The sequence below is a fragment of the Plecotus auritus genome, assembly GCF_963455305.1.
Source record: "Plecotus auritus genome assembly, chromosome: 1".
Taxonomy (NCBI): Eukaryota; Metazoa; Chordata; class Mammalia; order Chiroptera; family Vespertilionidae; genus Plecotus; species Plecotus auritus.
This window is the reverse complement of record NC_137770.1, coordinates 12769974-12787056: the sequence shown is the minus strand read 5'-3', so window position 1 is coordinate 12787056 and position 17083 is coordinate 12769974. Positions and strand designations below refer to the sequence as shown.

Genomic DNA, 17083 nt, shown 5'->3' with positions numbered 1-17083 from the left:
ATTCAGAAATGCATTGACTTTAGTTCTATAAAACACAACCCAATACTATAGTAGGGTTGGAAATTTCCCCCATTTAGTTATTTCCCTAAAAATCAAGACAATTTATCAATTTTAAGTACAGAAACCTTAATAAGTTAAAAAGTAAACACTGGCAAATAATCACAAATGCCAGAACATTAAAAGTGTCTTTACTTTTTCCATAGGAATATATAAAATAAATATCAAGTATAACTGACTTGATATTTACAAAATTAAATTTTTTGATGGAAGACGCTTTAAATACTTTGATATATGAAAAATTTCATTAGCTTTATAAATCAAATTCAAATGCTCTAAGTTTGATACAGAATAGCTCTCTCTAAGTATTCTCATCCCTCTTCTGTCCCTGAGGACACTTTTATATTTTCCACCTAATGTTTAAATAAGTTATTTTGAGAGTATTTTTCTCACTTTTGATTAACCATTGAATGGTTAAAATAAACTGGAGGCTTTATTTGGAGGGATATTTAATATTTTAAGTGGCTGATTTTAAGGAATTCAATTCTTTCCCCTATTTTTTTTCTTTTAAATAAATAATGGCAGGAAACTAAAATTCAAACAGCCATATGATACAGAATTGTACTAAATCAAATTCAATGTCTGGCTGGATTTTCTATTATAGTATTAGCAGTTGAAAACCATTAGGAATGTTGTGAAAAACCGTGGCAGCTAAAGCAAAATTCAACCACAAATCCTAGTAAGTTTGCAGAGAAGTAAACAGTAAAATTACTGTAGTTAAACTACTGCAGTAAATTATTGTTAGAAATGTCCTATTGCTGACATTCGAATTATATGCTTCATCATTGTATGGCTGGTTACTAAGAAGATTCCTTGAGCAGATGGTTCATCTCTGACACAACTTAGTTTCAGGAAAGTAGATGAGTTATGTCTGGTTTAGATCAACAAACACTTAGTATGCATACCAGTCAGCTATAGTTTCAATGATGATACAACTGAAACATTAGGTACTACAGCTTCAGTTCAAGGTCACATAATTAAATAGCAGCCATGTAAGGTCATGCTGTATACCCATAACAGCTTTCAAACTTATGTTAAACTATGGGGTGAAAGGAGATAGGCTGTTTTGAATCGGGAAGGAAATACTTAAGATGTCATAAAAGGCATTTAAAATATGATGACATGCTACTTAAATACCCACTACTTAAATTTTAATTTTCAAATTATAGGAGAAAAATTCTTTGCATTTTCTATTTCTTCAAAATGAAGGATCATGTGTCTTTTCTTTTTTTTAACTTAGAAATTTTTATTTCAGATGCTCCACACTGAAATGAAACTTCAATGGCAAGCAACAAATAATTCAGGCCGGTCAGTGAAAGTATCTTTGAAAGGATCCCAAGGGTAATAATTTTATAAGAGAAATAATGGGCAAAACAGACAGGAGGCAGTTTGGCAGTTCTAATATAGAACTGGATGACCACTCCTTTAAGTACACTATAAATAAGTTAGCTAAGGAGAGGGGACGTTGTGAAGCAGCAATGTCTCAGTTACTGAATTCCTCAGAAAAACCAGTTTCACCCATCAACACATAAAGACTTCCAATCTTCTAAATACAGTAGGAAGTATACAGTTAATCACAGCAAAATTTACAAATGATCAAATTTAGCCCTGGCCGGAGCCAGAACTATTTACATATTTGGATTAATATCATTTCCACCTTTCCTCGTAATACAGATGTTTCTATTTTAAAGGCATACTGAAATTTACAAAATTTGCAAGAAATGTCTTTAAATATACAACTTCAACAACTAATACAAACATGAACATCCTGATTAAGTTCCAAGCCAGGATTTATGACAGGTTTATAAAAAATTAAAGAAATACTCCCTTATTCTTAAGTTCCAAACACCTGGTGCTGGTGTTGCTGAAGTAATTCCACTGCTCTTGGTGACCGTGAAGATGCTAGTGGACAATTCCTGGACTGACATACCTCTCACATGGACATCTCAGACAGAGGAAGGAGGGACCGTGTTTAGTGATATTGCTAATTATAGTTCCGTAAATGCATCTGTACGATTTAACACTTACATGACAGTTGTGTGTCTTGGTGTGAAAAAACAAGTAGTCTTAAGATGATAACTTTAAAAAGATACCTTAGCTCTTAAAACCAAATCACATACCCATAGTCTGCACTCGACAACAAAAAGAGAAAGGCTGACCACGCAATAATTTGGATAGATTTCGAAGGGCATTGCACTGAGTGAAAAAAGTCAATCTCAAAAAAGGTTACATCCTATAGGATTCCACTGATATAGCACTCTACAGAAATTGGAGAATAGTGAGTGGTTGCCAGAGGTTAAGGGAGGGGCTATAGAGGAGGTGGCTATGACTGTGAAAGGGTAGCACGAGGGGTTCTTGATGTATCTTTTCTGCAGGGGTGGTCACATGGATTTACACGTGATAAAATTGCATAGAACAAAATACACACATTCCACCTCAGGACGCCTATGTTCTCCCAGGGGCAACCTTGCTCTTGTCCTGTGTACACCAAGTCCTCTATACAGATGATTAATATACACTTCAGATCAATTTTCTGCACGATGCAGATAAGCCACAGCTATTATTTCTTCTTCTTTTTCTTTTTTTTTTTTGGGGGGGGGGGGTAAATCTCATGATTATCTTTAAAAGACAACCACATATCTCAACTAGCCTAAATTAACTTGAAAATCAGAGAAGGAAATTAAAAGCTGACATATAGCTACTTTTATTTTACTTACTTCCATAAGTTAAGATTAAAAAATCCAATGTTTCTAGCCTGAATTAGGTTAAATCAGAGAAGGGAAAAAAATATATAACAAACACTTCCTCCTGTGACACCTGCAATTTCTAAAAACAGTAAGAATATGTTTTATTAAATTTAAAGAAAGTACAACTGCAAACAAATACATGACTTTTTCCAAAAGGCCACTTCGTGATAAAGTACATACGTTTAGTGTTTCTCTAAAGTGCTGTGCATGTCGTCTCTGGCTTGAGAGTCATCTATTGATTCAAAAGGTCCTTCAACACAACCCCGGCACTGTTGTCAGGCGACACTGGCAAAGGCGTAAATGTGGGCAGCACATCTGAAATGGGTTTCAAAAGGAGGTGCCCAGGCCCACCAGGTCCAAGTCCAGCCGGGTTCATGAGAGGCACCGCCGCAGAGCGGGGAGCCAAGAACGGACTCACATCTGTTCTTCTCCCAGACCTGGGCTCTGTCGTATCTAAATGACAAAATGTGAATTATTTAGTCTCCTATATGGTATTTAGTCAGCACTATACAAGTGTTTTAGGTTCCAAGATTTGACCCCTAAATAAATTTAATTCATATGCTGCTGGGTTCTGGATCCGATGCACAGGGTCTATGAAATATAGAAGGACAAGAGAAAGAAATGGGAGAAAGGAAACAGGACAGAAGGATATTTTTGAATGTGTAACTAATACTTCATTAAACTCATTAATGTTGTCATTTTATATTTAAATACAAGTTACACAACTGATAAACTTAATTTACTATTGAAGGGGAACAAAGTTTTGCCTCTTAGGACATTGATTTCTAAGCGGCAATTAAGACTCAGAAAGAAACTCTGAGCCTCCCCCTTCCCTGCCTAGGAGATTCGGAGGGAGAGACGGACTGCAGCAGGGTCTCTCCGGAAGCTGGCCTCAGCAGCCCAACCTGGACTGTGTGTGGGAAATAGGAGGACTTGGGGCAGGGCCTGTTAGCTAGATGCCCACCATGTCCCAATGTATCTGATTGCTGAGTAAGGATTTCCCTGCCACGGGTGCTCCGGTCTTCCTCAATTACCTGCCCATTCCAACTTCTGAAATCTCAAAACCCTGCCCGTCCCCCCTTTCTCTGCTATCCAAAATTTCATATATATCCAATGCTGCCTGTCTTTGGAATTCTCATGTGTATGTGAGCCCCCTTCCCATGTACATATATTAAAAATTTGATTTTCTCCTGTTATTTTATCTGTTAATTTGATTATTAGTTCAGATAAAAGAACTTAGAAGGTGGGAGGAAAAGTATTTTTTTAGCTCCCACACTACAACAAATCCAGGATCAAAGACTAAACTGATCCTGCAACTCCTGGAGCAATCAGAACATCAGGGGCTTTTGGGTGTGATTAGTACAAATCGAGGTGGTGCAGGACTTGTAACTGAATGGAGGAGAGGAGGAAAGAGGGAGGAGGGGGAAGAGACTGAGGAGAGAAGGGGTAAAAGAGAGGGAGACCCTGCCATAATGAATTTTGGAATCCTCTTTAAGATGTTACAACCTAGTGTAACAAGAAAAAGTATTTTTAGTATAGTCTACGTCTGTTAAAATTAAGACTTTTCACTAAATTTAGCAGCCAAAACTTTTATCTAAACAACAAATAAATTTTACTACTTCCTCTTTCTCTAAAAGTTGAAGAAAATATAACTATTAGTCTAAATGACTAAGCAAGTTTTTAAATTTTCAAAATATAAATTATTTAATATCTTATTCAAAATTTAGTATCTGACATGTGATATAATTATAACATACTAGAGGCCCGGTGCATGAAATTCGTGCACGGGAGGGGGGGGAGTGGAGAGAGGGTCCTTCAGCCTGGCCTGCACCCTCTCACAATCCAGGACCCTCAGGGGATGTCCAACTGCCTGATCACCCCTAACCACTCTGCCTCCCTGCCTCATCGTCCCTAACCACCTCTGCCTGCCTAATCACCCCTAACTGCCTTATCGCCCTTAACCACTCTGCCTGCCTGCCTGATTGCCCCTAACCGCCTCGGCCTAGGCCCCTGCCACCGCAGCTTCGTCCAGAAGGACGTCCGGAAGGTCGTTCAGCTGTCTGGTTTAATTAGCATTATTATGCTTTTATTATTATAGATATGTACCTTTACAGTTCCACTAGCAAACATGTTAGTTTGAATTAAAATATAAAGATTTCAGGGGAAAAAAGAGACCTTACAATAAATAATCTTTTTGTAGTTTAGAGGATATATTTACATTTCAACTCAAGAAATTTTACTGCATGCTAATATAGGGGATATGAATATAAATGAGACCCTTATAAATTAGTGGAATAAAAAATTATGTACACAGCCCTGGCCAGTTTGGCTAGGTGGTTAGAGTGTCAGCCCATGGACCAAAGAACTGCGGGTTCAATTCCTGGTCAAGGGCACATACCTCAGTTGCGGGCTCTATCCCCGGGGCCCTGCAGGAGGCAACCAATTGATGTCTCTCTCTCTCTCTCTCTCTCTCTCTCTCCCCCCCCCCCCCGCCCCCTTCTTCCCTTTCATTCTCTCTGAAAATCAATGGGAAAAATATCCTCAGACAAGGATTAAAAGTACATACATATATATACATATATATACATATATACACATATACATATACATATACATATACACATATATATATATATGTATGTAACGCATACTGTGGTACCACCAAACTACTTGCTTCCAGGCACATCTTTCATCATATAAGAATGCTTCCTAACATTCTTGGATATCTAAGCCAGTTCATTAAACTACTCTTATAAATATTAACATACCAAGGTTGGGGTATTGAGCATGACAGATTTTCACAGGGAAAAAAAAAATCTTTCTCTAACTGTAAACCACACTTCTCTGATTAGAAATAAGTACCATGAGTGAGAAAGGAAAACAGGTGCCCAAACAGAGGCTTACCATTTAATCACCTTTTCCAAGAAGAATAATTCAAAGTGGCTTATACAGAGAGAAAACAATGATACCAATATACAAAGGAAAAATATGACATATTTTTTTAAATTAATTTAAGCCAATTAAATATCAGGTTACCACAAGAATATATGAAACCAAAATATAATGTCTTATTGGAATTTTAGAAGAAGTCACTGCACATTTTCAAAAAACATTAAAAATTTAGTTAATATCACTTTAAAACATCAAAACTTAAACATTTCATTTCTTAAATTGAATAAATAAATATCTGGTTTTACCTTTAAAACTTTCCGGTACATTTATATCTAGTTTTCTCCTTCTTGGTGAGTCTAGTGGTTTCATATCATGAACAGAAAGCTTTGGTGGTGGAATAGATGGATGAGATTCTGTTTCTAGAAATTTAACAAAAAGTTCTGAAAAAGACTAAGAAAAAAATATTTCATATTAGGCAGATATTAAAATTGTATTCGCTACAACTCAGAAAAAATACCAGGTATTCTAATTAAATATTAAAAACTAATCATGCCATCTGAATCATCTATCTATCTATCTATCTCCTATATAATAAAAGGCTAATATGCAAATTGTCCCCTCGACCAGGAGTTCGACCAGCAGGCAGGCTGGCCAACCACCCATGTCCTCTCCCCCTGGCCAGGCTGGCTGGACCCCACCCATGCATGAATTCATGCACTGGGCCTCTAATATATATATATATATATATACATATATATATATATACACACACACACACACACACACACACACACACACACACACACACACACTGAGCGGCCAGATTATTATGCATTCAGAGATCATAATAATCTGGCCACTCAGTGTACATGTGAAATCTAAAGAGCAAAATAAATTAACAAACAAAATTTTTAAAATATTCCAGTAGACAACTGGAATTTAAGCATAAAACTGAGGATGGTGTTTAATGCTGTAAACATCCATTTGGAAACCATCCTATATAATGAAAGGCTAATATGTAAACCAACCTAACGGCTGAACAACCAGTTGCTATGATGCGCACTGACTACCAGGGGGCAGATGCTCAATGCGGAAGCTGCCCCTGGTAGTCAGTGCTCTCCCACAGGGGAGCGCCACTCAGCCAGAAGCCAGGCTCACGGCTGGCAAGTGCAGCGGCAGTGGCAGGAGCATCTCCCACCTCTGCGGCAGTGCTAAGGACCCCTCTGCAGACATCCCCTGAGGGGTCCCAGACTGCAAGAGGGTGAAGGCCAGGCTGAGGGACCCCCCGCATCCCCCAGCGCATGAACGTCATGCACCAGGCCTCTAGTATATATATAAAAGCCTAAGTGACCAGCCGACCAGCCAGTAGCTATGATGCACAATGACCACCAGGGGGCAGATGCTCAACGCAGGAGCTGCTGAGCGACAGCAACTTTGCAGAGTGCCCTCTCACACTCTGGGACCCCACTTACTCCTCAGACGCCCTTCGAGCCCCGGTGCTACCCCAAGGGCAGCCGGCCAGGGAGGGACTGCAGGAGGTTGGCTCCAGGGCGTGTCCGGCCCGTCTCATGCAGTCCCGCCCTGCCGACCACCTTCTAATTAATTTCCTTTCAATGTGCTCGAATCCGTACACTGGGCCGCTAGTTTCTTTATAAGCTTTATAAATAATTAAAATGCTAGCACTTTTAACCCCCTGGCAATGAGCAAGGAGACACCTGATTGGTAGTGATGCTCTTATATCAATCAGGGGCAAGGCAGATGTACAGTCCTTAGTTCATCCTAGCTTGATGCCTGTATCGGTGGCCAGAACTGTTTCTTGCCTGAGACACATAAAATTATAATTCCTAGTTCTTGGAGGGAAAGAGATCAGAAAAACTGGTCTCATAATAAGTAGATTATTAATATTAACTGAGGCTTAGGAGGGGATGTAGTTTTAAAATGTTTGTGGAGACATTGTATTTACTCTAGTAACTTCCAGATAACAGTAAGTAGATAGTTCTAGCACAACTCCATTAAGAGTGAACATGTCACCTAACAGTTTTTGTGGCAGTTGTGCAAATGGATACATGTCATTCTGCACATAAAACTGGATGCTATGAGAATAATAAGTGGATCACTATTGACTTAGTGAAAGTTGGGTGGGGGTTTAGTATGGTAATATTGTAATTATTTCAGAGGGCAGTTACTATTCTCAGGAGCCAGAATGTGTTCAAATCCTGAGTCTCTGCAATTTAACTGTCAGTGTAGTCTTAGATGCATTTAACCAGCCTGCTTCTCACCTGAAAAGTGAGTTTTAGTGATGGTGCATATGAGTTGCTGGGAAAAATAAAACATGAGAAGTACTTAAAATGGGGCCTGGCATTTGTAGCCAATAATATATATGTGAGCAATTATCTTTTCCTGGGTTCAGGAAGAAAAAGTGCTAGCACTTCAGTGACAGAGGTATCAAGTAAAAACTTGAACACAATAATTTTTGATGACAACACTTCACAAACCTATGGTTAGAATTAGTCACCTGTTAACACTTAGATTTCTTAAATCATTTTAATAGCTATTTACATACACATGAAAACTTGTATTCACAGAAAACAAATGTTAAACTCATTCTTCTGAAGTAACACACAATCAGTGAATATACAAAAGCTCGCCAGTAACTTTATTAGATTAAAATCATGTAGTGTAGACCTTTCCTTTAAACTTTAGGCCATCCCATTTAAAACAGGGTTTTATCTTTATCGAGTTGTGGGTAGATCACCTATCCTCAGTTTCTCTTCATTAAAAAAAATAAAATAGAGAAATAAACTCCACATTCTAACTCACAGTGTTACGCAATTCAATCAGCCTATTCATAACAGGCACTATTTTTCGTGTTTATTAACTATCTGCCTTCTCCAACCAGAGGAAGTTCGGTGAGGGAGGCACTGTATCTGGTGTGCTAATGCATCCCCAATGCTTAACATTCTCAATGCTTAGAATAGTTGGGTACACAACAGGTGCTCAATAAGTACTCATTGACTCAATGACTAAGTAGATACATACATGCATAAAAAAAGCTTCCATCTTTAAGAATCTCATAATTTAGTAGTAAGACAAATGACTGTGTGCCTATAGCATTATGATCAAATACAAATAAAGGAATAATACTTGGAAAAATAAAAGTACTAAATAAATAATAAAATATTAAAATAAAACCTATATGCAGTAAACTTATTATACTTGGCTTATTATCCTTAAGCTAGTTACATCTCTGGATCTCAGTTTCTATAACTTCAAAATAAAAGGGCTGTATAAAATCACCTAAAAGAGAAATCTGATTCTTGCCAATGAATGTGATGTACTATCACTTGACTATTCATATTCAGCAAAAATAAAATCAGCTCTTACATTATTAAACACAGATTGCTGATTTGGTCTCAGAGGTGTGTTGGGGACACTTTTTGATCCTCCTCCAAGCCACCCAGTCATCCATCTGGTAACTCCGCCCTGATCTTCATTCAACAACTGAAAAATTATTTTAAAACAGAAAAGTGTTATCAGTACAAGAAAAGAAAAAATAACCGTATTTCAAGTCCAAGTCTTAGCAAATGTTTCTTAGTGAGAGAGGCTACAAATACAATGAAATGTCCTCCCAAACACTATCTTGAATGAAAGTTGAGAACTATCAAAATTTCAGCATTCTGATAAGAGGGGTGGTGTATAAGTTACAAAATATTTAAACTGATATTATACAAATTGCACAAGTCCACCCCTTCACTGTAGTATGAAATTATTCCATTTTCAAATTATTGAGAAAACTGTATTCAGGAAAAGTTATATAATATACAGTAAAAGAAAACTTTATATGATGCCACTACTTTAGTTATAAATGTATTCAGAAAGGCTTTTATTATTCAGTTACCTGCTCCATATCCTCCCTTTTGATACCCAGAACACTTCCCATTAATCGTAACACTTCATGACGCTGGTTCTTTGGTGTGTGGAAATGTCCAATGAAGAGGTTTCTCATTAGGATTCTATGAAAATGAAGGCAGAAACAGCTCAAGCTTACTCTACAAGCTCTCCCCAATATTTAGTGTACCGAAATAATAAATACGTGCTAAACATATAAATATTTAATTAGACTTAAACAATACTTAATTATAAAAAACATTAAGCATATTTTAAAGTAACATTTAACATTTTTTGATGTGTCTAATTAAGAATATTTTAAACAACCCAAAACGTATACCCAGAAAACATTACTTATTGTGAAACCACTTTCTTCAACCAATCAATCAACTGAGATGGTGACCATTAGTAATACTCAGTGCCTATCTGCACTGATGTCAACCTTAAGGAGACACTTCAAATTTTCCCACCCCACCTTAAATGGTGATGACAGGTCATGTGCTTCATGGCTATGCTTATATTTCCCCATTCACACTTATTAAAAATTTGCTAATAATATGGAAATATTTAAAATTTTAATGATATACTACATATATGCTTAGATTTCAGATCTAATACATTTGAGCAAAATATGTTCATTTAAGAACAGTAAAAAGAGCAAAAAAGCCCTGACTGGTATGGCTCAGGGTGTCGTCCCATGCACCAAAAGACTGCATGAGACGATTCTTGGTCAGGGCATATGCTCAGGTTTCGGGCTCGATCCCCAGGAGAGGGTGTGCAGGAGGCAGCTGTCAATGTTTCTCTTTCTCTCTTCCTCTCTTTAAAATTCAATTTAAAAGTCTTAAAAAGAATGGTTAAGAATAAACTTTTTATTTTCCAGTTTTAAGAAAAAGAATTTGAGCTGGAAAAATCTATTTAAAAGCCAAGAGAAGTCCAGTCAGCATGGCTCAGTGGTTGAGCATTAACCTATGAACCAGGAAGTCATGGTTTGATTCCTGGTCAGAGCACATGCCTCAATCCCCAGTGAGGGGCATGCAAGAGGCAGCCAATTGATGTTTCTCATTGATATTTCTCTCTCTCTCTTAAATCAATAAAAACATATTCTACGAAAAATAAATAAAAGCCAAGAGAAGAAAAACTATTTTACTGTCTCATTAAAACTACCTTTATCTCATCACTGTATACGAAAAAGAAAAGATTTTTTTCTAAAACCCAATCCTATCTAATAAAGAGGGAATATGCAAATTGATGCCACAAAGATGGTGGTGCCCACAGCCACAAGATGGCGGCGCCCAGTCCCCTCAGCCCCCACGGAGTCCCCCAGTCCTTTCAGCCCAGCTGGAGGGAGAGGGTGGTGGCAGGTGCCGGTGTGGCCGGACCCACCCTCAGCCCCCAGCTGCCCAGGGCAGGCAAGCCTCGAATGGCAGCTGCCCAGCTCACGCCCAAGGCACAGGCAAGCCTCAGATGTCAGCTGCCCAGCCGCTCAGGGCCGCCCGAGGCTCAGGTAAACCAGGGCCAGCCGAGGCTTGTGCTGCCGGCAGTGGCAGCAGCAGAGGTGTAATGGGGGGCATCGCCTTCCCCTGATTGCCAGTTCACCTCCCACCCCTGAGAGCTCCCGGACTGCGAGAGGGGGCAGGCCAGGCTGAGGGACACCGCCCCCCCCCCCCCCCAGTGCATGAATTTTCATGCACTGGGCCTCTAGTTACATATACACATCTACATGTAGAAGTTTAACCATAAAAGGAGTCTTCATAAAATACGTAAAAGTAAAAAGACAGAGCATACTTGTCTACTTTTCCTTCTGTGCTGTTTACTAAGTTCATCAATTTCTTTTGTACATCATCCAGCATTTCTTGTCGGAGCTCATCTGTTTTAAAACATGAATAAAGATAGTCACTAACTGATTAAAACAATCTGGGTGAATATGTAATGAGATTTAAGACATCTGTGCTGTGAATTCTTAATATATGTACTTATTCAAATTAGGACTATTCAATTACTTCCATTTCATCTCTTCTTTGGTTTAGTGGACTAGGTTTGCTGGTACAGAATCTACCTGGAAGCTAGGGTATGAATTTACTCACACCGTTTACCCCCAATAAAATAATCAATTCTTTAGCAGAAAATATGAAAATCAAAGAAAATTATTTCCTTCGCCTCAGAAGCTTAATAGCAAAGAAGAGATTTTCCCCACTGCTTCCTTGCAGGAAACATTTCCAGAGCCCTCATTAATGGGAAGAAATGGAAAGGACAATTTTAGATTTTCCTTTTTCCATTTTCCTGGCTAGACTCTGCTTTTCGCGAGCTACGAAAAGTATCTAACACAACGAAGACCACAGCTCGGGATGTAGCTGATAGGGCAAATCCTGGGGTTAAAAAAATTGCAAAATACAATTCATATCACTGGTTCTAACACACTAATCAAGATACTATAATTTATGACTGACTCAGAAGGATGTTTGGACTCCTTTATTTTCAAATTCTTATTTTAAAAGAAAGCAGAATCTGTAAAATGTTGGTGGAATAGTTCAAATTTGAGCAGTATTAAAAGCAAAGTCTAGAATTTCAACAGGAAACAATACTCTGTTCATAAATCCAACCATGCCATAGGGCCAAGAATTCCTAGACTAAGGAACTCTCAGCCAAACCCATGGAGTTTACACCTATTACCTCAGAAATGAACAGTCTGAGCTGAAGGAGATGCTTATTAACCTCAAGCTACATTACACATTGCATTCTGAAAGAAATGAAGACTGCTTTGCCACAGAGCTCCATTTTTCAAATTAAGAAACACATCCACACACTACACTCTGACCTCTTTCCACAAGCCTACTCTTTGAGTTGTGCTGCATTTTCCCAGTAGTAGCTGGATACAAGTTCCCTTATCAGAGATATGCCTTGCAAATATTTTCTCCCACTCTGTGGGCTGTCTCGTCATTTCACTTTCTTGATGGTATCACTTGAAGTACCAAAGTTTTTAGTTTTGCTGAACTCCCAATTAATTTTTTTTTTGTTGCTTGTGCTTTCTGTGTCATAGTGAAGAAACTGTTGCCTAACTCAAACATCACAAAGACTTAGTACTATGTTTTGTTCTAAGACTTTTACAGTTTTAACTCTAAAATGTACGTCTATGACCCATTTTGAGTTATTTTTGTGCATGGTGTAAGGTAGCGGTCCAACTTCGTTCTTGTGTACGTGGAAATCCAGTTGTCCTAGTACCATACGTTGAAAACTATTCTTTTGGCACTCCTGTTGAAAATCTATTGACTATAAAAGTATGGTTTAGCCCGGCCAGCATGGCTCAGTGGTTGTCCATGTCCTCCTATGGACCAGGAGGTCACAGTTCAATTCCCAGTCGGGGAACATATGCCCAGGCTTCAGGCTCGATCTTCAGTGTGGAATGTGCAGGAGGCAGCCAATCAATGATTCTCTCTCATCATTGATGTTTGTATCTCTCTCTTTCCCTCCCTTCCTCTCTGAAATCAATAAAAAATATATATTTTTAAAAGTATGGCTTATTCTGGACTTTCAACGCCCACTGCAAGACTTCCGTACATGATTTTTTGTCTGCCTGAAAAGCTCTTTTCCATTGGCACTACCTATTAACCCCCTAGCCACCCTTCACATCTTAGTTCCCAGGTCACTTCCTCAAACAAGTTTCCTCTAACTTACAGATTAAGCCAAGTCCATTTGCTTTCTGTTTTCATCTGTCGGGACAATGACTAAAATTCAGACTTACATATAGTACTAAATATATATAGAAAATATCCAGTTTAACTGTTTGCAATGCCTTATGGGTTTTCTAAATTGCAAAAATCTAAATTGCAAAATGTAATTCATATAATAGGCTAACTTTACCAAAACAGAGATGGTTGCCATAACCATATTATAAAAGTGAGGTTTGTGTTTGGAAAATTTACTACAGTTTTCTTTCTTTCCAGTAAGAAATTTAATCTTGGAGCGGGGGGGGGGGGGGGGGGGGGGGAAGAGAGAGAGAGAGAGAGAGAGAGAGAGAGAGAGAGAGAACACAAGATTGTTATTAAAGTTGGAGCCAGTAAAAGACATTTTAGATTCTTAATGTGCACATATATACTATGAACACATGGTGTTCTTTGGGCTTTTCTAGTACTACATACATTCTGAATATAAATAGAACTCTCAACTATTCAGAGGAAAAACAGCAAGTAACTTAACCATTGTGAATTAACCATTCCGCTCACGAGCTAAAGTCAGAGCCAGAGTCAAGATGGGCACAGTCTTCGCTTTCTCTCCTCCCCAAGGTGCAGAGAGGTAGCAGAGAAAAGATCAAACTTCTCCTGACCCTACCCTTCCTTCCTCTCCAGGATTCCCTTCTCTTATCTACTTTCTTCTAAAATTAATAATTTTTATATTGATTACATATCAAAATGATATTCCTGATATATTGGGTTATATAAAATACTAGAGTCCCAGTGCATGAATTCATGCATGAGTGGGGTCCGGCCGGCCTGGCCCTGATCGGGGCAGATCTGGGCCGGCCATGTCAGGAGGAGGAGAGAGCAGGAGGTTGACCAGCCAGCCTGCCCCAATTGGGGCCCAATCAGGGCCAGTCCAGCCAGGGGGAAGGGGTCATGGGGGATTGGCTGATGGGCCCTGCCCCTGATTGGTGGGGGGGGGGCCCGATTGGGGGCAGGGCCAGCCAAGGGGAGGGGCCATGGGCAGTAGCCGCTGGCCTTGCCCCTGATCAGAGTGGGGGGGCCGATTGGGGGCAGAGCTGGCTGGAGGGAGGGGCCGCAGGCCGATTGGGGTGATGGAGGCTGATCGGGGTTGGGGTCAGCAAGGGGGAGAGGCTGTGGGCGGTGGGCCAGTCGGCACTGCCCCCGAATGGGGTTGGGGGGCCGATTGGAGGCCAGAGGCCGGGTGGAGGGGCCATGGGTGGTTGGCTGGCCAGCCACACCCCCAATTGGTGTGGGGTGGTGATCAGGGGTGGGCAGCTGGTGGGAGGGGCTGCAGGAGGTTGGCTGGTCGACCCCACCCCCTATTGGGGTAGGAGGGAATTGGGGGTGGGGCCAGCCAGGGGGAGGGGCCGCGGGAGGTTGGCCGGCTGGCCCCACCTCCGATTGGGCAGGTTCGCTGGGCCACAGTGGGGTCATAGTGACCAGTTGTTCCAGTCTTTACAGCGTTCCGGTCGCTGGTTTTTTATATATATAGATAGTACTAAAATTAATTACCTTTTTAATGTGGTTACTAAGAAATTTAAAATTATACATGTAGCTTGCATTATTTTTGGACAGCACTGCTTTGGAGCATAACCAGGATATAACCACTATACATACTGTCTCTTATTTAAAAAGAAAAGATAAAACTGAATGATAGACATATTCAGAGTAAAATTTGCAAAGCAAAGAGCTGATTCTGATGAAAATGATTTTACTAAGGTAAATTAGAAAAATATAACTTTGCTCTATGAAAAACTGATCAAGAAATTTGTCTTAGAGTTTGTCAATAATTTTTTCTTAATGAAAATTCATTAATATTGACATAAAATGGATAAAAATCGGTGTTCTGAAAGGTAGGGTCAAAACGTCCTTAAGGCCAAAATATCAGGGTAAACATTTCTTACACTCACTATCAGAATCCAAGCTAGTCCTGAGCTAATGTGATGGAGAACTGATAACTGCACCTCCTTGTAGGCATGCACAGGGCTGTTTCAAATCTAAGCAGTAGTTTAAATGTATTCTGATATTTGAGTCCAGATAAAAACTTCAGAATTTGGGGGAAGCGGTTGGAAGGCTGGTATGAACTAGGAACGGTTTAGAAAGCTTTAGAAAAGCACAGACTTCAGGGTCCCTACAGACTGTCTTTCTCTCCAGGCACCCTGCTCTCCTCCCATCAGAGATTCTGAATATTTCTCCACAAAAACTGAACACTAATTCAAACCACAATTTGAAATCAGAACTGTATTTATATGGGCAGGCAAAAACATGGTTATTCAGAAATGGGTTTTTAGCCAAATACAATATCCCTGTGAAATAATCTAACATGCCAAAAAAATATTTTGGAAGTTAAAAAAAGAGAGGGAGAGAGAGAAGGCAGTAGGTACACTTTAAGGTTGAGCAATAGTCTAGTTTTAGTCTAAGATTTAGTCTAGTTTAGGGGAGAGTTACTCTGAAAAGGTGACATCCTAAAACCAGCCCATCAGAGCCTCTTCTCGATAATGTCTAGAGATGGCACCAGGACCTTCACCACTTGATTTAATCAAAACTGAACACAAAATGCAACTGACTACAAAAGATTAGTACATCATAACTTTACATTTTACTTATGATTAGTAATACTGCACTGTAATACCGTCTTCAGAGAACATCATAAAATTAAGTCACAAAGTCATTTGGCTACTTCATGAGTAAGCTCTCTTGGACTAGACTCAAGTCAGTGTTAACAGTCACCTGGCTTAGAAGAGCATGGTGGTTGGAGAAGGACTTGAGAATCAGAAGTCCTGCATATGAATTATGGTCCTGTCACAAGACTTGGGTATGAATCATGGTTCTGTCACCAGGGTCAGAGTTTGTTGCCTATTTTATAAAAAGAGCATGTTTATCTCCAAGGATTTTTAGCGAGTCTGAGTGATTAAATATGACTTTTCTAAACAGAAAAGTACTATGTAAAGCATAAGTACTCATTCATCTGATTTCATAAAATATCATCTCTCAATCTAGCCCTAACCAATATCAATAATAAGTATCATTTTGGTTAACATTAACATTGATATTTTTCCTCCATTTTGCCTTGTCATCGTTACAAACCAGGGCAAAGGAATCAAAAGAAGGAAGAAAAAATGTTAAAAAGATTATTCTACTTATAGATATTTCAGTAAATAAACTGGGTCTTGTGTCTTACTTGCACTGGCTACCTAAAAAATAAATTTAAATCTAATACATTGAAGCTGATATAAGAAAATTCACCTCTTCATTTAATTAAATATAATCAAAGCAAAAGCTAGAAATTAGATGCCTTCTTATTACAGAATTTCAACTTATACAAGATCATTTTCATTATAGCACCAAACAATATTTTTAAAAGCTTGGCCAGAGCGGCTCAGTTGGTTGGAGCATCAATCCCATGCACTGAAAGGTAGACGGTTCGCAGGGGCACAGACTTGGGTTGTGGGTTCAATCCTCAGTAGGAATGTATACAGAGGGCAACCAATTGATGTTTCTCCCCTCCCCCACCACCTCTCTCTAAAGCATGTCCTCCAGTGATGATTAAAAAAAAATTTAAAGGGCATTTTATAATTTACTTATATTTGAAGACAGTTTGCTTTGTCTTTTAACTCAATTCTTTCAACAAATCAGACAGAATTTTAAGGGGTAGAGTACATGCTGAATATTTTCTTGTTCCATAATTATAATTATTATTAGATCAGAATCAGTAATTTAACTGAAATAGCAAAATTGAGGTCTACTGGATTATTTGTACAGTTAAATTAGAGTTACTATGTGCATTTGAAAGATATTTTA

The 17083-nt window shown here is 39.0% G+C and overlaps 1 protein-coding gene across 3 annotated transcripts in view; it reads right to left on the bottom strand.

The window, feature by feature from the left end:
- The window catches only part of TRIP11 (thyroid hormone receptor interactor 11), an 87266-nt gene that overhangs the window by 17482 nt on the left and 52701 nt on the right, over positions 1 to 17083 (bottom strand). For 2 of the 3 annotated variants that reach the window (XM_080655162.1, XM_080655163.1), the window contains exons 17-21: positions 11370 to 11451; positions 9595 to 9709; positions 9081 to 9197; positions 6002 to 6146; positions 567 to 3257 (exon numbers count right to left, since the gene is read on the bottom strand). In XM_080655162.1, the coding sequence (XP_080511288.1) occupies positions 3037 to 3257; positions 6002 to 6146; positions 9081 to 9197; positions 9595 to 9709; positions 11370 to 11451 (680 nt within the window). In that variant the 3' untranslated portion in view covers positions 567 to 3036. Of the gene's footprint in view, positions 1 to 566; positions 3258 to 6001; positions 6147 to 9080; positions 9198 to 9594; positions 9710 to 11369; positions 11452 to 17083 lie in introns of those variants that run through there. The other variant, XR_013959875.1, reaches the window with a different exon arrangement.